Source organism: Umbelopsis ramanniana (assembly GCF_025399195.1).
Source record: "Umbelopsis ramanniana AG unplaced genomic scaffold K450scaffold_16, whole genome shotgun sequence".
NCBI lineage: Eukaryota > Fungi > Mucoromycota > Umbelopsidomycetes > Umbelopsidales > Umbelopsidaceae > Umbelopsis > Umbelopsis ramanniana.
In genome coordinates this window covers 108,816-131,660 of record NW_026252102.1, presented here as the reverse complement: position 1 = coordinate 131,660, position 22,845 = coordinate 108,816, and the positions used below count along the sequence as shown (strand labels likewise).

The 22,845-nt window shown below is 44.2% G+C and overlaps 12 protein-coding genes across 12 annotated transcripts; 8 read left to right on the top strand and 4 right to left on the bottom strand.

The window, feature by feature from the left end:
* K450DRAFT_233487 (uncharacterized protein) lies at positions 1 to 980 on the top strand. Its single transcript, XM_051587765.1, has 4 exons — positions 1 to 236; positions 307 to 484; positions 550 to 618; positions 688 to 980. The coding sequence occupies exons 1-4, from the start codon at positions 7 to 9 to the stop codon at positions 766 to 768; spliced, it is 558 nt and encodes a 185-aa protein (XP_051446187.1). The 5' UTR covers positions 1 to 6; the 3' UTR covers positions 769 to 980.
* A 43-nt stretch (positions 981 to 1,023) lies between these two features.
* On the bottom strand, positions 1,024 to 1,900 carry K450DRAFT_233482 (uncharacterized protein). The gene is made up of 3 exons (XM_051587764.1): positions 1,834 to 1,900; positions 1,429 to 1,559; positions 1,024 to 1,336 (listed from the first exon to the last, which is right to left on the bottom strand). The coding sequence occupies exons 1-3, from the start codon at positions 1,834 to 1,836 to the stop codon at positions 1,150 to 1,152; spliced, it is 321 nt and encodes a 106-aa protein (XP_051446186.1). The 5' UTR covers positions 1,837 to 1,900; the 3' UTR covers positions 1,024 to 1,149.
* A 139-nt stretch (positions 1,901 to 2,039) lies between these two features.
* K450DRAFT_233477 (uncharacterized protein) lies at positions 2,040 to 3,674 on the top strand. The gene is made up of 5 exons (XM_051587763.1): positions 2,040 to 2,106; positions 2,194 to 2,310; positions 2,645 to 2,836; positions 2,908 to 3,020; positions 3,086 to 3,674. Coding segments are annotated over exons 2-5 (681 nt in total). The 5' UTR covers positions 2,040 to 2,106; positions 2,194 to 2,309; the 3' UTR covers positions 3,461 to 3,674.
* On the top strand, positions 3,610 to 4,218 carry K450DRAFT_233474 (uncharacterized protein). The gene is made up of 2 exons (XM_051587762.1): positions 3,610 to 3,809; positions 3,888 to 4,218. The coding sequence occupies exons 1-2, from the start codon at positions 3,759 to 3,761 to the stop codon at positions 4,206 to 4,208; spliced, it is 372 nt and encodes a 123-aa protein (XP_051446184.1). The 5' UTR covers positions 3,610 to 3,758; the 3' UTR covers positions 4,209 to 4,218.
* Positions 4,219 to 4,291: 73 nt separating this feature from the next.
* On the top strand, positions 4,292 to 5,185 carry K450DRAFT_233468 (uncharacterized protein). Its single transcript, XM_051587761.1, has 4 exons — positions 4,292 to 4,402; positions 4,522 to 4,613; positions 4,681 to 4,972; positions 5,103 to 5,185. The coding sequence occupies exons 1-4, from the start codon at positions 4,375 to 4,377 to the stop codon at positions 5,144 to 5,146; spliced, it is 456 nt and encodes a 151-aa protein (XP_051446183.1). The 5' UTR covers positions 4,292 to 4,374; the 3' UTR covers positions 5,147 to 5,185.
* Positions 5,186 to 6,687: 1,502 nt separating this feature from the next.
* K450DRAFT_233458 (uncharacterized protein) lies at positions 6,688 to 7,671 on the bottom strand. The gene is made up of 6 exons (XM_051587760.1): positions 7,617 to 7,671; positions 7,466 to 7,540; positions 7,331 to 7,408; positions 7,179 to 7,262; positions 7,005 to 7,123; positions 6,688 to 6,932 (listed from the first exon to the last, which is right to left on the bottom strand). The coding sequence occupies exons 1-6, from the start codon at positions 7,617 to 7,619 to the stop codon at positions 6,797 to 6,799; spliced, it is 495 nt and encodes a 164-aa protein (XP_051446182.1). The 5' UTR covers positions 7,620 to 7,671; the 3' UTR covers positions 6,688 to 6,796.
* A 63-nt stretch (positions 7,672 to 7,734) lies between these two features.
* K450DRAFT_233456 (uncharacterized protein) lies at positions 7,735 to 9,463 on the bottom strand. The gene is made up of 3 exons (XM_051587759.1): positions 9,131 to 9,463; positions 8,068 to 9,040; positions 7,735 to 7,993 (listed from the first exon to the last, which is right to left on the bottom strand). The coding sequence occupies exons 1-3, from the start codon at positions 9,176 to 9,178 to the stop codon at positions 7,848 to 7,850; spliced, it is 1,167 nt and encodes a 388-aa protein (XP_051446181.1). The 5' UTR covers positions 9,179 to 9,463; the 3' UTR covers positions 7,735 to 7,847.
* Positions 9,464 to 9,659: 196 nt separating this feature from the next.
* Positions 9,660 to 10,134, top strand: K450DRAFT_233454 (uncharacterized protein). The gene has a single exon (XM_051587758.1). The coding sequence runs from the start codon at positions 9,722 to 9,724 to the stop codon at positions 10,061 to 10,063; it is 342 nt and encodes a 113-aa protein (XP_051446180.1). The 5' UTR covers positions 9,660 to 9,721; the 3' UTR covers positions 10,064 to 10,134.
* Positions 10,135 to 10,641: 507 nt separating this feature from the next.
* On the bottom strand, positions 10,642 to 12,238 carry K450DRAFT_233451 (uncharacterized protein). Its single transcript, XM_051587757.1, has 5 exons — positions 11,919 to 12,238; positions 11,671 to 11,802; positions 11,406 to 11,538; positions 11,103 to 11,320; positions 10,642 to 10,987 (listed from the first exon to the last, which is right to left on the bottom strand). The coding sequence occupies exons 2-5, from the start codon at positions 11,789 to 11,791 to the stop codon at positions 10,785 to 10,787; spliced, it is 675 nt and encodes a 224-aa protein (XP_051446179.1). The 5' UTR covers positions 11,792 to 11,802; positions 11,919 to 12,238; the 3' UTR covers positions 10,642 to 10,784.
* A 2,805-nt stretch (positions 12,239 to 15,043) lies between these two features.
* On the top strand, positions 15,044 to 17,204 carry K450DRAFT_279273 (uncharacterized protein; the record flags this gene model as incomplete). Its single annotated transcript, XM_051593325.1, has 7 exons — positions 15,044 to 15,100; positions 15,172 to 15,277; positions 15,357 to 15,364; positions 15,485 to 15,554; positions 15,632 to 15,937; positions 15,996 to 16,192; positions 16,256 to 17,204. The coding sequence occupies 7 exons, from the start codon at positions 15,044 to 15,046 to the stop codon at positions 17,084 to 17,086; spliced, it is 1,575 nt and encodes a 524-aa protein (XP_051446178.1). The 3' UTR covers positions 17,087 to 17,204.
* A 264-nt stretch (positions 17,205 to 17,468) lies between these two features.
* Positions 17,469 to 19,867, top strand: K450DRAFT_233441 (uncharacterized protein). Its single transcript, XM_051587756.1, has 7 exons — positions 17,469 to 17,563; positions 17,631 to 17,736; positions 17,818 to 17,825; positions 17,986 to 18,055; positions 18,154 to 18,459; positions 18,519 to 18,715; positions 18,780 to 19,867. The coding sequence occupies exons 1-7, from the start codon at positions 17,510 to 17,512 to the stop codon at positions 19,620 to 19,622; spliced, it is 1,584 nt and encodes a 527-aa protein (XP_051446177.1). The 5' UTR covers positions 17,469 to 17,509; the 3' UTR covers positions 19,623 to 19,867.
* Positions 19,868 to 22,455, top strand: K450DRAFT_233435 (uncharacterized protein). Its single transcript, XM_051587755.1, has 6 exons — positions 19,868 to 20,203; positions 20,329 to 20,454; positions 20,599 to 21,461; positions 21,531 to 21,801; positions 21,886 to 21,956; positions 22,031 to 22,455. The coding sequence occupies exons 1-6, from the start codon at positions 19,943 to 19,945 to the stop codon at positions 22,140 to 22,142; spliced, it is 1,704 nt and encodes a 567-aa protein (XP_051446176.1). The 5' UTR covers positions 19,868 to 19,942; the 3' UTR covers positions 22,143 to 22,455.
* The last annotated feature ends 390 nt before the right edge of the window (positions 22,456 to 22,845 follow it).

Here is a 22,845-nt window from a genome sequence, read left to right as displayed (position 1 = left end):
GTTCCCATGAGCAGCATTGTTACCCAAGCTCGGCAGTATTTACTGGAGCACAGCTTTGAAGTAGCCACTTCCGTCATAACCGTTGCAGGATTTGGACTGTACCTAACATGGTGGAAGAATGCCGAAGATCGAGACCTAGACCAAGATCTGGATGTAGATCCCACCGTGGAATCCAAAGCATCGCAGCCCGTGGCTACCGAGAAACCTAAACCCGCCAAAGTAGTGCGTCCACCACCGTCAGTATTCATCAATTATGCATTCTAGTCATCAAGGTATAGAGGGAATACTGAATTCATTGTTCCTTAGACCACCCCCGAAAGACGATCTGATAACGGCGGAATATTTGGCTCAATGCGATGGCCATAATCCCGAATTCCCGATATACGTTGCTATCCGAGGAGAGGTTTTTGACGTTAGTAACAACAGGGACGCATATGGCCCCGGCAAAGGGTATAATGTATTTTGTGGAAAAGACTCCTCCAAGGTAGGTGTATACTGGGATCTTTATCACATAGGAAGCATGTAGATGTTGAACACAAGGCATCGTAGGCACTGGGAAAAAGCTCTTTGAAACCCGAGGATTGTGTACCAGATATTTCTGAGCTGACTGAGACAGAGGTAAGATATAGAGAAGCTAAGAAAAAATATGTTGAAGTGCACATTTGTTAACTGATCGGTCACATTCAGCTCCAGACGCTCGATCAATGGTATGCCTTCTTCAGCAAAAGATATCCAATTGTTGGCAAACTTTCTGCTGAGAAAAAGTAACGTGGGGTCATCAGACATCGAATAATTCGTCAAATACAATGTAGAATGGTGGAAGGAGTAATCAGTGGTATATTACTTGATCCCATGGTGTAAATCAAACTTATGGCAAAAACCATCGGCCACGCACAGAATAAACTGCGGGTCAATCTAGACCTTGATAAAATTATGGCAGAGTGCTAAGGTATATCACTCGTAAGAAAGACAACACTCAACGATAGCTACACCCATGCCTATCACAGTATACCATTGACCGTCCCCGAGGTCTCTCCAACTGATTTAGTGTAAAGACGATTTTAGAGTTTTATTGCGGATGAATGGTTGATTGGATCAAGTTGCATAAGCATGCTCGTATACAATTCACATCCAAAGCAGAAAAGGCATTTAGAAAACAAGAGCGGCACCCTTGGTCTTCTTGTCACCACCGAGTTCAAAGTGCTTGCAACGCTTGAGAGCCATTTGCATCTTGTACTTGCAGACAGTGCACTCGAGACGCAAGACAACCTTCTTGGTGGTCTTAGCCTTCTTGTGGAAGACGGGCTTGGTTTGACCACCATAACCGGATTGCTTACTGTGGAATGGTAAAGTGCGAATTCAACATTTAGTTTTTTTTTCCCAGTTTCAAAGAAAAGAATCATGCTTCTGTCGGAAATGAATACGTACCGGTCGTAACGTCTCTTACCCTGGGCGAAGAGAGAAGCCTTACCAGTCTTGTACTGGGTAACCTTGTGGGGGGTGTGCTTCTTGCAGGTCTTGCCCTTGCAATAGGTGTTGCGGGTCTTGGGAATGTTGACCTGAAATGGTAGGTGGTAAATCAGTTACTGACTCTAAATGGAATTCACAGTGATAATGTAGATGGGCGCGAGAATGGAGCGATGGTTTTTGGCGTGAATGTTGTACATTGTCACCAGCGACGATTTTTTCAAAAGGTTGGGTACATGGCTGCCACAATTTCTAACATTCCCAACATGTTGAAGGTCGATAAATTTCGTCATCGGATGCAGGCGTATGGATGTACAATGGATGTCACAGCTGAAGGATGGGATGGATGCATGTATGGATACTCACCATTGCTAGGATGAACAAAGAAAAGAGGGAGTTCACAGTGCTTCGGTCGAATGGGCTATATTCGTCTTCAGCTCTGGTAGCGATTTCCAGTCCAATTTCAGCGATTCTGACGACATATTTATGAAAAAATTACCATATCCCCTGGAAAAACACAGTCACCAAGGCAACAATACTAACTCTTCTGAATTGGTGAAAATTGGGCTGCAAACCTCGCCGCCAAAACATTGCAAAAAAATCTACCGGGATTAACCTAGTTACTTGCTGATTTTTTTTGTAAGCTTGTTCCCTGTATCTAAAAGAAACGGAATCGTATTCATCTAACATGTACCTGCGTCAATTGCCATATTTTTGATCATTCAGTCTCGGGCCGCACTTCGGGATCAGCAGACCTATCTTTTACGGGATATATTAATCAGGACCTGTATCGTCACTGACCTCTTTTATTTGGAGACAATAACAACCAAGTTGTATTCAAAAGTAAGTAGGAAATTACTTACTGGGATCAGATACTTGCATTATGATTGGACATGGAATTCAACGTACATCAGGCACGGCATGGCGCTTTAATTTGCGCGACACACATTGTTGAATTTTGACAAGCATTTCAGTTGAAGATAGCAAATGCTTTAACGTAGATTGCTATCTACCAATACATTATTGCTTTGGCACCCTTTCGCACCCTTGAACCAGACGACATGTGCTTTCAACCGACAGCCCATTGCTCGTTTTAACATACTGCGTCATATGAGCCCACCGATTTCTTCCTTTTCGAGTACCTAAGCTCACCTGCTTTTTTCATTTTTCGTTTTAGTGGACGACTTGAGCAGCGGTAGTGATAGCGACTACACGAAATATTGGATAGATTGGTTTCTGAACACAAAGGGAAATGAATATTTTTGCGAAGTGGACGAAGACTACATTTTGGATCGATTCAACTTGACAGGGTTAAACAGTGAAGTACAACACTATTCACAAGCATTGGATCTAATAACTGATAACCTTGGTATGTCACAGTCACGATGGGAATTGACATGGATAAACTAATCGATTTGCTGACTGAATGTATATTTGTAGTTGAGGAGGAATTCGACGAGGACATGAGAGATCAAGTGGAAAAGTCTGCGCGCCACCTTTACGGATTAATCCACGCTCGCTTTGTTATAACTAGCCGAGGATTGGCTAAAATGGTATGGACGCCTCTGTACAACGATTGTATAATTCGTTCTCACTAACCCCCATTCACCTCCCTTAGCTGGACAAGTACAAGAAAGCAGAATTTGGTCGATGCCCTCGCGTTCTATGCCATAATCAACCCCTTCTACCTGTTGGACTGAGCGATGTGCCACACAGCAAAACTGTTAAACTTTATTGCGCCAAATGTGAAGATATCTACAGCCCAAAATCCTCCCGACACGCAGCTATCGACGGTGCTTATTATGGCACGTCTTTCCCTCACATGCTGTTTCAAGTTTATCCCAATTTGATGCCCCAAAAGTCAACAGAACGTTACATACCACGTATCTTCGGATTCAAAGTGCACGAGATTGCAAAAGTACATAGATGGCAGGATCAGATGAGGGAACGTTTAGAAGAGCAAACTCGACAGAATTCGAAAGATCATCAATAGCTCGTTTATTCACCCAAAGATATTTTTTTTTCTACTCTTTCTTTACCGTGCTATTCTTTTTTTTTTTTCTTCGTATTATTTCAGTGATTTTTTTTTTTCTTTGCTTAAAAAAAGGAAGAGAAACGAACCATCTGGCTATCACAAAATGATGAGTAAAACTTTTTGCCAGGAACGCCAGGAAAGAGTAATGTTATAGCCCGTAATAATCGGGGACTCAATCTTGGTGGAACAGAATACGAAGAGAGAGCCAAGCAATGAACCATGAATAGCGCTCTATTCCTTCCTTTCCTTAGAACCAATGCGACACTTCATAGTATTATTACTTGCTATTTTATTGGCATCCAGTGTGGTAATGCATCCTATAAATAAAAAGAAGTATGTTGCAACATGTGATTAATGAAATGCCTTTTTGATTTGCGACATCTAGATGGCAACAACAACCGCCAGTTCAACCACGAAGGCAGCAACCACCACCACCACCACCAAGAAAACAACCACGGCAACTAAACCGAAGACGGCTTCGGTTGTCCCTACCGACACAGCAGCCTTAGCGTCATCATCCTCAACAACGGATGTATCGACGACGATCATCAGCAATGCTACCAGCACGGATGGAGGCGGCTTCCAACAGACGCAGATTCCTATTATCACCCAAGTTTATGGAGGCAGCAGTGGTGGGGCTCAGCTGGCGGTTGGCAGTGGTGGTTTCATTTTGGCGGTGTCACTGGCTCTGGCTTTTGCCCAATGAGGTTATCCCTTAAACGCTGCTAAAAAATTAGGGCTGGCTGGCTGCACCGCTCGCATGACTTGATTTCCCTTTGTGGGCTGTTCTCTTGCCTTCCTTCTGCTATAAGACAGTCATCCTTCTCGCTCTCTCTCTTCCCTCTCTCTCTCTTTTCTTTCCCTCTCACACTATGAACCATTATATTTATCAAGATCCTGGTGAGCATCTAGGCATCTTTTCTTACCTCTAATAAAAATGACACCTTCTATCCCCTTTTCACCCCCCTTCCTTTCCCAAATGCACTTGTGCTAACCAACTGGTTCTTTTTACTCAAAAGGACTTTCAAGGTTGGAAGACTTCAGTACCAAGCATGAGCTTGCTCGAAATTTTTATGACGACGACGAGTTTTGCCCCATACCCGCTGAAAAGGTAAGTGGTGTAGTCCGTCCGTCCGTCATCCAAGGATTAAAAATAACCCGCTGACGGTGGTGCATAGTTACCACAAGTAGCAGAACATCGTGAAAGGATACGATTTCGAACCTCCCCACGGTCGTCTCCATCCTCGTCACCCACCCGAACAAACGCATACCATCAAGGCTCTTCACCACTTCGCCAGTCACCGAGGACACGGGCGGTCCCCATCGTTGACCCGAGCAAGCGGACTACAACCAACAATAACCCTAATCCACTTCAATATTCCGTTCCACTCCAACAAGAACCATCAGCACCCACTACTCCATCTTGGTCGTCCACACGACGTTACGGCATTCCTATTGTCGATCCCAACAGTGGCCAAATGATTATACCAAACGGCGTCAGCTATCCATATCATCCTCATCAATCTGGTTATTATGTATCTGTTCGATAAATGTGTGTTTTTGATTTTATATGTTTGTAGAAATGCTCCCTTTACCCCGCTTGTGTTTATTCGTTCATCCTTTACATTATTCCTCGCCATATAGTTTTTCCCCGTAAGAAAAGAAAAAAAGATTTTTTATATAGTACACATCAATATACATATACTTTTTTACACAAGATCTCTAAAATGCTTCCGACCATGGTGTTACAACCGGTCTTTCATGGGCGTTTGCCTTCTCTACCGCTTTTGGAGCTGCTATTTCGTTCCACGAGGGCTCAGCGAAACCTCCTTGTTTTCCGGCAATTATGACTTGCGCCGTGAAATCGAGGAGGAAGGGGTGAGCCAGCTGATGAAATGGTCTATTTTGAGGGAACTTCCCATTGGCACCATCGGCCAACGTTGTTTGCGGCTCAACACCATTTGAGTTATTCTTTTTATATTTCATATCCTTTTTTTTTAAAAAAAAAAAAAAAAAAAGAGACAGTGTTGCTTGTTCATTTGGGTCAGCCTTGTTGGTCGTTGCATGCACCCAAGTTTGGAATCTATATGACTTCATGCGCTCGATTTGTTGGCCGTTCATGGGTTAGATCTACCAGCCTTCTTCAATGGAAGGCGGATGGCTGTTGTTTCAGCTTTGGTGGAAGAAAAGGGGGTTAGAGCACGCAAAGGAAGCCTTCGAAGGAGGCCATACATTTCCTTCAAATATTTACGTAGGTTTGTTTTGAGCAGCGTACACACTCTGCACTATATTATTTTCCAGTCTGTGGACTAGCATTCCTCCCTCCCAAGTACGGGGTTGGCTCCGGGGGGTAATGGCAGAATGGGAAGGAGTGCGATCCGGCGTAGAGAGGTATGTCAGTGTCAGAATAGCAAACCCTGTTACTGCCGACAGACATGGTGACGCCATAAGGCATGCTCTGTTGACAGACGACGACAGCAGCGTTTTCATCAAAATCTGGCGTGTAACTGCTCACGGAAGAGTTCCAAAAGCCGAACGAACCACAGTGAGATATTTCGTGACCTGAACTTTTTTTCTCGATGATTGAATATTCGTCAATACGACACCCCACGTTTTGGCCAAATTCACTTTGCGATTATGATGTCCGCGTAGTCATGGGCCGCTTTTTTGTCAGCCATTTTAAAAACCACTACAGACCGATGGGCTTGTACCAAGGTACTGGGTAGAATGCAGCACCATGGCCCAACAGAAGCTGCGGAAGCCAAGTATTATTTCAATGTACGACGTTGCTTTTTCTAGACAAAAGGCATACAGCGTCCTTTCTTGAAGGCGGTGTACCCCACTGTGCACACTTTGCTGAATATATTTTTCTTTTTGGCTCTCACACTCTTTCATGGTGATTCGTGGGGTTAACATCTTTTGAAAAATGTTGACTTTGTTGACGACCCCCAAGCTGTGATATGTTTGCCCATTTGTTTCATAGCCATTTGCAAAGGGAATATGCAATACTGTAGCCAAACACACAAAGCTAGATACAAACACATTGTATAGGCATGATTACCTTCTTACACCGCCATGGAATCTCACTTGATGAAGTTTCACTCTAATGTACTGCAAAAACCTCACATAGCCACACTGCATACACATCTTGGCTCATGATAACCTAAATATTCATAACCCCACCATTCAATTTGACCCTCAAACTTCAGTATATTCACATAGATCATTAAGAACACAACTACAATGGGCTTCATGTTACAGATGGTGGTGGATACCACCATCTGTAACATGAATCTACAAGTCGCGATCCGCAATAGGGTTGGCATGTACAGTAACGCTTCGTAAACGGATTTCCTGTCGAGGACGGTACTTTTCATCAACAGGAACTTTTTCAATGGCTTCTAAAGTGGAATCAGCGCCGTCTATGACCCTAAACCAAAAAGATGGGTTAGTACGGGTTGGCTGTTTGATCCAGTAAACTGAAGGGGGGGGGTGTACGTACTTTCCGAAAACTGTGTATTTTGAGTCTAGATGGGCATGCTTAGCATAAGTGATATAGAATTGGGATCCGTTGGTATTAGGGCCAGAGTTGGCCATGGCAAGTATGCCACGGGCATTGTGCTGAAATGGATATTAGCAACTAGCCAGGAAAGTAATCACTAGCAGCCTTTCCTACCTTTAACGTAGACCGGATCTCATCATTGAATTTACGGCCCCATATTGAGTTCCCTCCTTTTCCTGTCCCCGTTGGATCTCCCGTCTACGATGACATAAGGTTGAGTAAACTGACTTGACATGACGGCTAAATCGGTCCACGGGGGGTCTTACCTGGACCATGAATCCTTTTATATTTCGATGAAAGAGGTTGTTGTCGTAGTATCCACTAGCGCATAACGCAAGGAAGTTCTTTGTGCAAGAGTTATTGTCTGTCTTTGGTGATCATGCTGCGTGATTGTAACCCACCTCTGCTGCCTTCGGGACGGCTTCGCAAAAGACTTCTATTTTCAGATCGCCAAGATCGGTGTGCAGTGTGACAGACTGTGGATGTGATTCATAAATATGTTGAGGGAATGAACTGAGACGAAGCATGCAATCAGCGCAAGGGCTCACTTACCATGGTGGGTTTGCGTCAATGTGTCAATGGCAAGCTGGAAAAAAATCAGACAAGTCGTAACGTATCCAAATGTCCGCTCGCGCACTCGTCCCAATTAAAAAAAAATGGGAACATTGAAAATAAATACATCTGTGTTTTTTATTCTTTTGTTCAATGAAAAATACAAGCATACGCTTTTACAACTTTTTGGATTCCCTGGTCTACAATTGACTATCCTCCTTGTGACCACAGCTAAAGTTTATATTGGAAAATGAGTAAAATGGCAGATACGGCAATGGTAAGAGTGAATGCAGCCACTAAATAACTATAAAACAACACAGTAGCTGTTTCACTTTCATACCGCCTCGTCATTTGAGAGATGGTCATAAGATTGATGGCTAAATGAAAGAAGAGTTTTTCGCTCACGTTAATCACAAGTACCACCCCTACCTACCCTCCATAAGAAACATACCTGTTGGTGAAGCCGCTAATAGAATCAATACAAACAACATCATAGGGTCATCTGTGACCCACTGGCGTAATGAAAGGACGGCTGCGCCGCCCAAAATAGGCATGACAAGCATCTTGAGAAGAATGATAGCGGTGACCATCTCCTTGGTAGAGGAAGAGGTGTCGCGTGGAAGAGTATAGAGCTCGGCTCCCAAAGTAATCATGACCATGGGGATGCATGCCTGACCTAGCTGTCGTATAGTAGCTGTCAATGAGCTGTAGAACACGCCGTCCTGGCTGAAGAAGAGATGTTTCAGTGGGGGCGTGATGCCAACAATCAAGGCAACGATAGCAGCCAGCAGAGGAGGGTTAAAGATTTCCCGAGCACGATGCCATCCGCTAACGGCCATGCCTGCGATTTTGCGTCGACGGGGAGTGGCATTAAGTAATGGCGTGGTATCAAGTAATTCGCCGTCTTCACTATCACTCTCGTTGGTCCGTTTTCGGTCCGAATCACTGAACAGCCATGTACCAACACTGTACCGAAATAAATTAGACAAAAGTGAGGCAATCAAAATGAATGAGATGCCTCTTGACGTTGCCGCGCTAGGTGTGTCGTCCTCTCTCATAAGCAGCGCAATAGCCCTAGTGGACGCCATACTTTGAATTAAGGCAATTGGAAGAGACGTGGTGTTTTGGAAGATGACGCCGGCGGCTACGAATTTGCAAGCGGCCCAGTCGAATTTGCATATCTTTCCAGCCATCAAGGCAATGATGAATCCAATACAAATGTATCCAACATAAAATGCTGGCACGGCCCACAAAGTGATCAATTTTTGCAGGTCAATTTGGGCGCCCACGTTTGCGAACAATAGCGCTGGCGTCAACACATTGATGGTGAGCTTCTGTAATCCTTTCTGTGACTTGTCGTTTAGAAATCCTGACCGTGCTGAAAGATACCCTATGCCGATGGTCAATAGCGTCTGTGAAGTAGACTAAGGGACGGCAAGTTTGACGTGTGGAGAAATGAATGAATCAGATTAACACATGGGTAAAGCACCTTTGGAACATCAATAATACAGTACCTCTATAGACGCTAGAATTAAGGTACCCACGGGGAGTTTGTCCAGCATGGTGAGGTAAATGGCAATGAAGTTGACTTGAGACGATTTTTTTTATTGTCAACTACTACCTGTGCTCCAAATTTAGGCTCCTTTCACCTTAAAGCGGGCAATAAAATGACATAATCTTGATGCTGGAGCCTCCCTCATAAGTGTGCTTAAACAACATTAAAGACACCCATTCTGATGAGAGCCTTGCACTTTTTCCGTTTGGATGAGGTTACAATTGGTCAGATGTGGTACGGGGACCCTCAGTAAAGGGCAAGGATAGAATTTTGGTTGGTTGCTGGATGATCGTTTTAACGATGATTATTCCGATCAGTAGTGAGTCAGAAACATTCAATTATCTGAACACGTTCTCTTGCTCAGCATATATACCCAAGATGCCTTCCTGCCGAAGCAAGTTGATGTTTCATATCATTAAAGGTGGCATGGAGTAGATACGTTGAACGATCAGAGTTTCCTGCCCAGCCAAAACACCTGTGAACTAGGATGAGTTAGACAAGTATTCTAATTTATTTGAAACAAACTTTAATATGGTGCTTGGATGCATCTATGTACAAGGTCCTTTGCTTAAAGAACACTAGCCTACATTCCTCTCTTCTTCCATCTCGCTCGAAGGAAGAAAAAAAAAAAAAAAAAAAAAAACGAGGCTGTGCTATTGCTGTACCGTGCGGTCAATCAGCAGCTCCAAACCGACTTACTCGATTGCTTGATGCTCGACAATGTGTTCCTCTTCAAGTAAGTCCACTCCACATGCATTGCTCTAGTGTTTGCCAATGTTTATACTGTGCTATTTTGTGCATGATCGCATTCAGGACAGACCGCTGTAAGAAGGATCTGGGCTCCACACCCATGACCTCTTTATTGGGAAGATGTTGCGCTACTTCGCTTTGAGATTTGCATCGAGGTGAATCGCCTTCGATGGAACTGAAAAAAAAATAAAAAAAAATAGTTAGCTGGTTGAAATATCCGCCGCCCGGCATGAGCCGCTGTGCTTGAATATTGCATGGTATCATCCAAAGCCAGCCCAGGCTATTCTTGGTTCTACCCAGGGCGGCTGAACCCAGTAGCATCGGCAACATCATATATGGAGCATTTTGGATCTCGGGGATAGTGACCTCGCTCAACATGAATTGGAAACAAAGAACCCACCCACCCAAAAGAAAGTTTGCTTGGAATAAGGTTTTTCTGTTTTGCTCGGTACTTCCATGCGAACAGATCGGTCGTCACAAACTATGCCAAAGTTCATGGTTTGCACCGATTCCCATGTTAACGTAATTGTTTCCACAGAGGATATGTAATTCCTATATGAGGCAATTCCCTCCATGGATGGCCAGCCAACAGCTGGATGGAAGATCGTGCGGCCAATCAACACAAGTTACCCAAAGAGTCTGGCTTGGTCACCGGGCAGCGTCTTTGGTCCAACCCACACATTGTCGTGAACATAGTAAAGTGGCTGACAAATGATAGGATGTCTTTCTACCAGCCCCTCCCCCCTCCATACATGTTGGGTTAAGTAGGTGGCGGTGGAGATATTACATTCGATGTCTCCACCAAAAAAAAGCAATGGTTTTTTTTTTGTTTTATTTTTTTACAAAAACATCAGAGGACGAGCTCACATCCTGTAGCGCGAATTGTCACTTTCTGAAGCGAAATAGTCTGGTACCGGTTGATTGTAAGGCACCATGGTAGCAGGCACAGTAAATTGGTTCCGAGAGTAATCTAATATATATGAATTGTCCGATGACAAGATATCGGTTTGTACAGAAGCTTGTTGTTGCTGAGATTGAGTGGAGCTTGGAAAGCCTGTATCATAAGCTATGTATAGAAAAAAAAAAAAAAGATGGCGTAAATAATAAGGAATAATAAATTGGAATTTGCACAATAAGGCAACTCATCAACCCCAAGAGCTAAATTAAACCAGCCATCTTACCTTGATCGTTTTCATTCGAAGAGCCAGATTGCCATGTAATGGAAGTATTGGATGATATTGACCGTTGTGGGATCTGTCGGTTGTAAGTGGAAGGACGCGGTGTAGATGGCAAAGTGGTGGAATAGAGAAATACGCTAGGATCATTGACAAATAGAGGATACAGTATGTCTGAAATCTTGTATTGCGATGCGAGAGTTTTGGCTCGAGAAAATGTGACCCTGGACCCCCCGAAAAAAAAAGGTGACGATTAACACAGAGTAACAATGGTTTGGTGCCAAATCGTCCGCAAGGTAACACACTTACCAAACACCTTTGAGATGCATGGCTCCCACTTTAACCACCACACGTCCTTTCTCATTTTTGAGTATGCCGTCCCGCTTTCCACGAGACATGCCAGCCACATTCAGTAATTTGGTACCATTCACCATATCGTTGTCTAAAAAAGAAAGGGGATATGAGCGAACCGGAGAAAAATAGAGCAAGAGAAAAAAAAAAATAATGTCCCCCTCAGAGCGTGCACCCAAGCCTGATTCCCCTTCCCCCCCGGGTCACTTTTTTATTTTCTTACCTTGTCGGCGTGCGACACAGATGCCTTTGGCATCCACTTGATAACATACAGTGCCTTCATCCTCCCATATAGTGGTTGATAACTTTGGTCGAGAGTAATTGATGGCTGGTGGGCGATACATAGAGTTTGGATCTTGGTGTGGCGCGGTGGTGGGTTGCGGAGTAGGGAGAGGAGGAGTGGTTGCAGGAAATGAAATGGTATGATTAGGAGGTTGTTGAAATGAAGAAGGATCGTAAGTGGGCATATACATCATTGAGGAAGGTTCATGCGATAAAGTGCGTGTGGGTTGTGGTGATGGCTGAGAAGAGGTGCGTGGATCGTTAAAATGAAGGTCGGAGTAGGATGGAGTGTTCCAATAGGGTTGTGGAGGGGTTGCTGATGGAGTCAATATATGGCCAGGGTTCGTTATCGAAGAAGGACCACCATTGTACAATGCAGGTTGTGGCATCGGTTCCTGAGCTTGGTTGGGGTCGACTGATAATGGAGGCACATTGTTATATCCGTACGGGTGTGACGATGATTTAACCACCGATATGTAGTCGTACTTGTTTGGATAGTTTGATGAAGGCGACGAAGTACTTGGTGTCGAAGAGTATGTGGTGGAATTGTGATACATCAGATTATCCATGTGAGCGAGATCGAGAAGCTGACTGAAGGAAGAATTATGTATAGAAAACAAGAAGTGGGGAAAAATTATCTACTTTCTAAACGAGAAAATGGATGGGAATTGGGAATTAAAACTATGAAGAAGAAGAGAAGCGGGGGAACAGCTTGGGAAGGAGGGCTTTTTATGAAGAAGAGAAAAAATCAAACAGGAAAGGAAGAAGAAAGGAAAAGAGAAAAAAAAGTCCTGGAAAGCGATGCGATTATGAGAGCAATTAAAAAAAAAAATTGATTGAATTAAAAAAAAAAATATTTAAAAGGTGCCTTTGGGCTATGTTCAAGTGAAGTTCCACAGGGCGCTCCGGAAAAGTCGCTAGGTTGCAGCTTATAGCAATGCTCGTGAGAGGGCGGGAGCGCTGGGTTGAAACCGAGCGGAGATGACCGAATGTCGAGAAAATGGTCAAGCAATGAAAAGCAAAAGCAATTCTTTTTACTTGAAATTGAAGAGAAGAGCGAGCGAAGAGAGAGAGAGAAGAAGTGCCCAGCAATGAAGAGAAAAAAACTATCTAAAATACTTGGGTTCCAGTTCCAGGGCCAGCCAGCCAGCAAGTGAGCAGAGAGGTCAACAGGAAATGGCTCGTTTGAAAATGGCTCTCTGTGACTGTGAGCGGACTGTCTGTTTACCGTGGAATTTTTTTTTTCGGTTTCTTCGGTTGTGAGTGGTGGGGATTTGGATTCAGGATAGCTTTTCCATTCACAAAGATATTCAATGAGCCATCGCACTACCGGCTTGGGAAATTGGGGTTGCCAGAGTTCTGGAAACTGTTTGGGATAATAAAAAAAAGGTTTCAGCGATTGTCCAAAAATGATAGAGCGAGGACTAGCAATGGTGATACCTCAGTTTGATAAAGAAAATCTTAAAAAAATGCAATCCTGAAAATCTTGTCCCTCCAGCCACGAGTATGATGATTCACAGCTTACTCCAAAAATACCGTTTCTCTGCTATTGTCTTCTGCTACCATCTGCGTCAGACCGACTCTCATCCATACTACCATTGAAAGCCCGCCCATCGGACTTGGGCGGCGAGGCACTACAGTTCCCGTGAAAATTTTTGCTTGCTGGGGTTTGGGTAGTTGCACTGACCTGAGCATATTTAATACTCAGTTTAAGCTGGCCCAGTATAAATATAGTGTTCAGCAAGGATATGGGAGATCGAGCCAATCATATAGGAATGTCGTACATGGCAGAAATGGCGTGTATAGGAAAATGTGTGCTACTGACGCATGTTCACTTGGTTTTTAAGTAGACCCACTTGCCGCCATTCCAATCGCTCTGCGTCCCATGGCCGCACTACCCATAACATAACCTCTAGCTGAAACCTGTCATCATTTATCGTCTGGCTGCTGAGGAAACTGAGATTCTAGCTGTGATTTCATTCTGTTTATGCAGACCGTACGGTGACACAGTGAGAGCGACCATTTCTACATCGGAGTTCACGCACCAAACAAACCAAACGTGTCCCTATGCATCGATGCCTTGCAAGTGTTGTGCCATGCCACGTTACAGCTTGATAAAATACAAATGAAACTGATTCATCGATGCTTTTGGCATGCAAACCGCTTGATTGATCCTGTGCATCGTAATATATGAACCCACTCTGGACTCATTTCAGCCACCGCCCGTTCTCTTCCTGGGGGGTAAGGCTTTGACGAAAAAAGATAAGCCGCGCTGACTACCTGGAAACAGCTTGATGCGGGCGGTACCGAAACAGCGGGATGGCAACTTCTGTAAAGTAAAAAAGTCAGAAGAGAAAAACATGGCGCAAACTATGTCCACATTATCAGGATTGACTGAAAAAAAAAAAAAAATCCCGCGCTGTGGGATTGTTCATTGTCACTTCCGGGTAGTATAGGATGAAAACCAGTGTGAAAGTGGAATTTTATGCACCACAACTTTAAGTTCACAGACATCACTATATTTTTCCAGCTGTCAACCTCTGAATAAACATCCCCAAAAAAAGGAATTGGTAAAATATGAAAGAAAATATGCTCTACTTCCTGTTTCCCTATAAGGGACTCAACCATGAAATTCAGACGACATGATCACTGACTTTGCTCAAAGCAATTTACATTTACTGCTGCTGTGCACGAAATGCAAAAAATGTCGAACCACTATCTTACACCAGCCACTTACCCCTCTTGTCTTGCCCTTCTCCGTCTCTGCTCTGACTAACCATGCCTACCGCTCCAGAGTTTGGCAATGGTGGTTACTCCTCTACTCTGAATGGCCTTCTCGTGTAACTTGGCAGTGATTCTATCTGCTATTTGCTATCAACCGCCATTCTTTGTGCATAGCATCGTAGGTATGTTATCCGCTATCTAAACCTAACATTTTCCAGCCCGGATGACCCCTTTGAGCAATGGCACGAGGTTGATGAATGCTCGTTAAATGCTCTACCTGAGGAAAACAGAATATGATTCTTTTGGCCAGATATATTATAAGATAACAATAGAAAGTGGTTGGGTTCTAGTCTAGCCCAACATCACATCCAATGCGTCATTGGATCAAAAGTGTGTCGCTTTGAATTATAACTATGGGAAGGAGAAGTGTTAGGTTGGTTTGATAAACCATCCAATCTAGAGTATGCGCAAAGGGCGTGATCCCTTTCCAACCTCGACTCCTAGCTGCAATATAAACCCCCCATTGCACCTATGAATTCCTCAGGTTTATCTCTCTTGTCTCATACATCCCATCCAGCGTCCAAAACACAATGAAGGTCGAACTTCAAAGTGATGAGTATATTCTGCAAACAATGGGCTATAAGCAGGTAAATGGTGTGGCACAAAAGGAAAGTATTGTGCTGAGGATTCACCAAAAGTCGTTGATAAATTGACGTAGGAGCTGAAGCGGAGCTGGTCACTATTCCAAAACTTTTGTCTATGCTTCTCTGTCATGAGCATATTTGTGGGTATCGCTCCGCTATATGGGACAGCGTTGATAACGGGTACGTTACATGACTGATTTCAACCATTGCAATGATAGTGCATTTATTCATTGATATGAACAATGCATCATCCATTTAGGTGGTCCGGTAAGTCGATGGATAAATTAGGCACCGAAGTGGACATTCAGGGACGCTGGCTGCTAAGGTGGAGGTCGACGGTTAAAGCGGGGGGCCTAACTTCTCCTTGCCCGTTCAAAATCTTTACAGGTTGTTATCATCTTTGGATGGGTCGTAGTAACCTGCATTACACTCACAGTTGCACTGTCATTGGCAGAAGGTACAGTGATTCAATTTCTGACTCAGAACAACAGATGACCCTCCTGCAGAGACATCCTCATATGTTTCCATCAACAGTTTGCAGCGCATACCCGACAAGTGGTGGCCTATACTATTGGTCTGCGGCTCTATCCGAGCCAAAGTATAGGTCTGTTGTATCGTTCTTCGCCGGCTGGTTCAATTTGATAGGATACCTTACAGGATATGCCTCAACCAATTTTGGTCTAAGCATGCTTCTCACGTCCGCTATTACGATTGCCACCGATGGAGCTTGGATAGCCACCCCAATTTCCATTGTATTTGTCTACCTTTGCGTTATAGTTATCCAAGGCTTGATAAGCACCTTTGCTCACCGAGTCATCAATATCATGATGATGATATCCAGTAAGTTCACGCTTGCTTAAAACTTTGAAGCACAGGCTGTTGACTGAACTTTTATTAGTGTATTGGCATTTAGCAGGAACACTGATTATCGTTATATCTCTGCTGCTATGCACTCGAAACTCGCCACAATCAGCCAAATTTGTTTTCACCGACTTTGAAAATCACACTGGTTGGGAGAACAGTGGATATGTAGTACTACTCGGCTTACTGCAATCTCAATTCAGCATGACTGGGTACGACTCTGCGGCACACATGGTAAGGCAGCAGGGAATTGCATTTAGAAGGAGATATGCATCACTCGTCTGACATTCTTACTAGACTGAAGAAACGCAGAATGCCCAAAGAGGTGGCCCAATCTCAATGCTACTAGCTATATTAGCAACCTTCGTCATTGGATTGATTTTCCTACTATCTTTGACATTCTCTATCCAGGATTATGATCGTGTCATCAGCAGCAGCAGCATACCGATCGCGCAGGTGTTTTTGGATGCTCTTGGAAAGCTAGGAGCTGTGCTGTGTCTGTGCATCCTTGTGGGAGGAGTCTTTTTCTGTGGCTGCTCCGTTGTCACCTCAACATCTCGATTGATATACGCACTAAGTCGCGACGGGGCTTTGCCATTCAGCAAAACTCTTTACAAGCTCCACCCGAAGACTAAAACTCCTATTGCCGCCGTCTGGGCCATAGCTGTTGCCGCTGGCATCATGGGATTGTTGTATTTGGGGAGTTCAACTGCATTTTTGGCAATTACCAGTGTGTCTACCATTTCTCTCAACATCACTTACGGCATTCCAACTTTGTGTCTCATGTTTGGTCGCAAAAACTTTGTACCTGGACCTTTCAGCCTTGGCAAGTGGAGCAAGTGGATTGGTATGATTGCCATCGCGTGGATATGTTTTATCTCGGTCCTCTTCCTGCTCCCTACACAGGGTCCTGTCACTGCCAGTAACATGAATTATGCCATTGCCATGTTTGGTGTGTTATGGATCTTGATTGGTATTTATTGGTTCGCGCGAGGCAGAAAAATATTTCACGGACCGATAAAAGACTCAGAACCGACCCCAACTCCTGTCCATGACTTTGACTCGGCTGAGGGCAGCATTGATCTTGATGGTTCTGCAAGTAAGCAGCCAAATCGATATGGCGCATAAGAACGCTCTACTCTAAGTAAACGATATTATACATGGAATTGAGAACTTTTGATGGTTGCCCTGGTCTATTAAGTGTGGGAGTGGAATGGAGACTGTTTGTTGCAAAGGTCCGATAAGGAATTCAGTGGGGCAAACGGTGTACCAACTTCTTATGAGGTCATATCAGACAACACTTAAGAAGTAGTAGCATCAAAAGTCAAAGTTGTGTCACATGAGCAACAATTGCCGTTATGAAAGCTTGTGTCAGGCTGCACTGCCAAAAATTTAAGAAACACTCACCGGTTTGTTCTTCCGCCAGCCGAAAAAAAAAAAACCTACTGAGAAAAAAAACCATAAAAAGCAGCAATTCAGGACTAAGCCAGGCTTTCCATTATTTCTTCCATTTGATATCTATCTCTTCCTTTCTTTCTTCTTTTACCTACCATGGTTGAAATGAGTAATGATGAGGCCATCCTGCAACAGATGGGATACAAACAGGCAAGCCGTCGTTTCAACGACTACCAGATTACTACTTCGCTGTTAACGCTATTCTTCGATGCAACAGGAACTACGACGAACATGGTCATCATTTCGAAACTTTTGCTTATGCTTTTCTACCATGAGTATTCTGAGTGGACTTACACCGTTGTACGGAACAGCGTTGGTGACTGGTACGTATATTGGCTCTACGAGCATATGATTTGAAATTCTGACATTGAGGACCGTCGTGCTAACTGCTTCCTGCGCACTAGGTGGCCCTGTAAGTAGTTTGAATGTGTATTGCGAGTAGAGGACAGACAGGCATGTTTATTTTGGTGGAAACGACAGCCTAGGAATGTTTGATGGATGGGCTGAGCAACAAAAAGATATAAGCCATTATGTCATCAGTATTGACCAGCAGAACTCATCTTGAAATATAGGTCGTTATCATATTCGGATGGATATTTGTTACGCTCATGACATTTTCAGTAGCCTTGTCGATGGCTGAAGGTAAGGGTTTTTTTTTTCTTTTACGTTTAAGTGAGGGTTGCCCCTGCCCTCATCCGGATGCACGTGAATGTTAAGATTTGGGTAATTTTTTTTTTTAGTGTGCAGTGCTTATCCCACAAGCGGAGGTTTATATTATTGGTCGGCTGCGCTGTCTCGTCCAAAATACAAGCCCGTTCTATCCTTCTTTACGGGATGGTTCAATCTCATTGGTCAACTGGCTGGTACAGCTGCCGTTGCTTTTGGTTTGGCATTGATTGTAGTCGCCACCATCTCCATAGGAACAGATCAAACATGGGTCCCCACTCCAGGTGCTACCGTCGGAGTATACATCGCCATCTTATTCATTGTTGGTTTATTGAACACCTTTGCCAATAATTCTCTTGGTATCATGAATGTTGTATCCAGTGAGTAGACTATGCTGAACGCGACTCATGAAATTATACGTACTGAACTGTTTTTTTAGTGTATTGGCACATCATCGGCACTTGGATTCTCATCATCGCTTTGTTGGTCTGTACTCGAGCCACTCCAGCTTCCGCTAAATTTGTATTCACCGACTTTGAAAACCACACTGGCTGGTCCAATAATGGATTTGTTGTTTTACTTGGATTGCTCCAGTCGCAATATTCTTTTACAGGATACGATTCGGCTGCTCACATGGTAAGCTAGCGTTTAACAGTATTGCCCCAGAAAATATTCTCTTCTAACCTAAATGTTTTAAAAGACCGAAGAAACACAGAACGCTCAGAGAGGAGGACCAATTTCAATCTTGGGCTCTATATTGGTTACTTCCATTCTCGGTCTAGCTTTCCTTTTGGCGGTGACATTTTCTATCCAAGATTATGATCGGGTCATTAATTCAAGCACCATCCCCATTGCTCAAGTTTTTTTGGATGCCCTCGGTAAAACTGGTGCCATTTTGGCTATGGTGATCATCATTGTCGGTGTATTCTTTTGCTCCAATGCTGGTACAACCTCCAATGCCCGCTTGATCTACGCTTTAAGTCGTGATGGTGCATTGCCGTTTAGTGGAACGCTTCACAAACTTGACCCCAATACCAAGTCTCCCGTTATTGCAGTATGGGCCCTCCTATTCGTGGCCGCCCTTCTAGGTTTACCATATTTGGGAAGCGAGACCGCCTTCGTTGCCATTACCAGTGTCTGTACCATTTCACTGTATATCACTTACGGCCTTCCTACCCTTTGTCTTCTGTTGACTCGAGATACCTTTGTGCCCGGACCCTTTAACCTTGGAAAGTACAGTCAGATTAATGGCATCATTGCCATTTGTTGGATCTGCTTCATTTCCATCCTGTTTATTCTCCCCACTGAATACCCTGTCACGGCTGCCAACATGAATTATGCCATTGCAATTTTCGGAGCTCTTTGGGTCATTGTAGGCATCTACTGGGTTGTTCGTGGTCGATATGTATTCAAGGGTCCTGTCCGCAATGTTGAGTCCACCACGAGCTCTTTGCATTCAGTCGATTTTGACAACAAGCAGGAGAAGAATACCGCCGAGATCGACGCTACCCCAGATGACAAGGTGTTTTCTGAAGTCGCTTAAGTTTAAACCTCTAGATGCTATCTTCATCTTTTAATCCAATGTACTTTTTCTTTTATATTATTAACTGTTAGCCATTGTAATTTTCGGTTGATTTGGAGGGAAAGAGACCAGAGCATTATTTCCCTCCCCAAAAATGCTGCCTGGGCCAGGCTGGCACTAAGATTAGGCCGGCCGTTAGTTAGAAAGCGGAGGGGCAAATAAGCCACTCCATTAAATCTGCAATTTTGCCCATTTTTGTTCCTCTACTTGCCACTTGAGTGTTCCTTTGTTCCATCCCACCTTCTCATCATCCCGGAAACCATCTCTTCCCTGATCCATTCATGTCCACTCAGGTGATTCCTGCAGCTGTGACGTCTCCATCTGAAGGAGAAAAGCCTACATCTGAAGAACCACCTCAACCGCGACCGTCATCTAAGGCTATTTTACGTAAAGCTCTTGCATTAGCCAACGATGCCGTCCTGAGCGATACTGCCAACAATGTCGATGGTGCGGTTGAAGCTTACTCTGAAGCTGTACGTCTATTGGACATTGTTCTTGGATCCATGGAAAACGAGTCTGACAAAGCCAAACTTCGTGACATTGTACGTGCAATTTGCTTGTATTTTAACTATTCGTGTGGGGTTTTCGACTCTAATATGAAGAAGTCCTGGACCGTAAAAGCTAACGTTCAATTGATACTTCCGTTTCTTCCAAATCATCCACATAGCATGCAACGTACTCCGAACGAATACGACTTTTATCAAAACTCAGTAAGCAGAGTGTCCCTGCCACGCCCCCTCGAGCTACCACGCCTCCACCACCAGCACAACTGCCACTACCAAGTGAGCCTGAGGTGAGAAATTTTGTTTTCAAATTTATTTTTGGCTCTCTACCTCCTTTCATCGCCTTGCAAGGAAAAAATGAGATGACCAACGCTCCTTATTTTTTCAATCCATTGTGGCTGATTTGAACTCCATGGATGGAATATCTTTCACAGGTACAACCCGTGCCAACCAGTAGTACCGACGAAAACACCGTGCGAATCGCAAATGTTCAGGCCCCACCCACTCATATTGTCATGATGCCATCCACCAGTACTCCAACACCGGGCAAACCGTCCACACGACGTAAAACCAATCGACGAAGTGCCAGCTTTAGTGAAATGACTAATCAGCGAGTATCTGTATTCAACATTCCTCCTCCTCCGCCGTTTCAACCGCCTCAACAATTGAAAGAAACCAGCACGAAGAACCGTTCCCAACTGAGTCTGGAGATACCGAAAGTGACCTCCCTACCACCAAAAAAGAAGTCTCCTAGCTTGCCTGTCCCACCACCGCCAGCTGACCCTCCGTTCTCAGCTGTCAAGGCTGTCGATCTTACCCAAAATACAGAATCCTTGAGTGTTGTCACAGATGAATTAGATGATCCTGTTAAAACACTGGCCAGTGTATTATCGGAAAGTCCTACAGACGTTGATCTTTCCAACCCTCCACCTCCTCCATTCCATTCGACTGTCAACAACAGATCCGCACAACATCTTAAACCTCCGCCACGAACTCACAGTATCATTGGTCACACTATTCCTAGAGCTCGCAAAAGCTCTCTCCTTGCTACCAGCGTCTACCGTAGTGCATCTCCCAGTCAAGAAGACCATGAAACCAATGCTAATCAGGCATTCGCTCGTTTGACCGGGCAGCGTGCTCCTGCCGAAGTATTGCGCGTTGGCTCTGCGGAAGGCAGCGGTGAACGCTTTGACCGCAATGCCACCATCAAGGCGCTTTCATTAATGCGCTCGTTAGAACTAAGTATGACCGTTGGCTGTCATATTACTCAGCGACTTTATGTACCTAAGAATCTATGGTAAGGTTTGCGAAGTCGGATCATTTTTTGGCCCATGCCATGTAATTTTCTAAAATTCTGCTATGACAGGTACCAACCTAATATTCGGTTACCGTCGGTAGATGTCAAAGTTAGCATATGTGAAACTTTGTTAATGGCTCTGACCCGCCTGGAAGCGTGGCAGCGACTCGACGATATAAGAGGCACATTGGCGCAATTAGCGGCCATAGAGAATACTTTGGAGAACGCCAAAGTATCGTTAACTAGAAAGTTAGGCATGCCTAGATCACGATCAGAACACAGCTTGCCCAATGAAGAACCTGAAATCTATCGCAAGGAAACACAAGCTCGTAAGCACCAGGTAAGTGACGCAGTCGGTGGACATGTCGACTTCATTGTTTTGATTCCCGGTTTTTGCTCATACATGTTTTTTCTTCTTCCACAGTCGATCATTGCCTGGGGCTCAAAGTTTACAAAATCAGTCGAACGGATGAATGCCTTCAACTTGACCAAAAGGTAAAAAATGATGGTGCGCTTAGAACTCAATGCCTGCCATCCCAAACTAAAATTCTTTGTCATGGTGTGAACAGTACTGATGACCCCCATCAATATGTCGATACGCTGGTTCGTTTGTTCCGATCCGTGCATGTGCTAGGTAAGCATTACCATCATTTGACCTTCTGCACCTACACTGGATTCTGACCGTTCTATCCAGATGCTTGGCTGCGTCACTACCACGCACTGTTATTGGACCCTTATCAACCTCATGACAAGAAGCCACAGCTGGATGCTGTGGTTCAGAAAATCGGCTCCATCTGCCTTGCCATGCACACGACGGTGTGTAGCTTTGTCATTCGGGATTTGTCTATCATGCTGGGCAAGTGGGTCAAACGTGGTGGAGGTTGGGTTGGCGAGTAGATGCAAATCCAACGAAACTTTCTTTCGAATTTATAATCTCTTGATATACCCCCCAAATTAATACATTATTCTTGTTTTTTTTTATTTTCCCTACGTGGCCTGTGTGTTTATTTCTCTGTTCCACTTTTTTTCAAAATAGAAACGAAAAGGTTCATGCATTCGTTCTATGACCCCCCTCGGTCGCTGAGATTTTGAAACACCTGTAGACGTTTTTTGCCTTGACTGACCTTGGTCCTAACGTTCGTTTCAGAAAGAGATGAGCCTTGCTGCGCCTCTGGTTGTACTTTGGGTACGTGAGTAAACGATGGAGCCGCGCTTGAGAGCTGACCCGAACTGACGCTGGGAACTTGTTCGTCCACTATAGTTTGGGCAATGTCATGCTCGCTGCCGTCCGGTTCCACTAGTTGATTGCAGCAGTTCCAGTGCCACATTGTACCGGAGAAACAGAATTGAAATGCACGAGAGAATAAAGTGCAAAAGGGGTCTG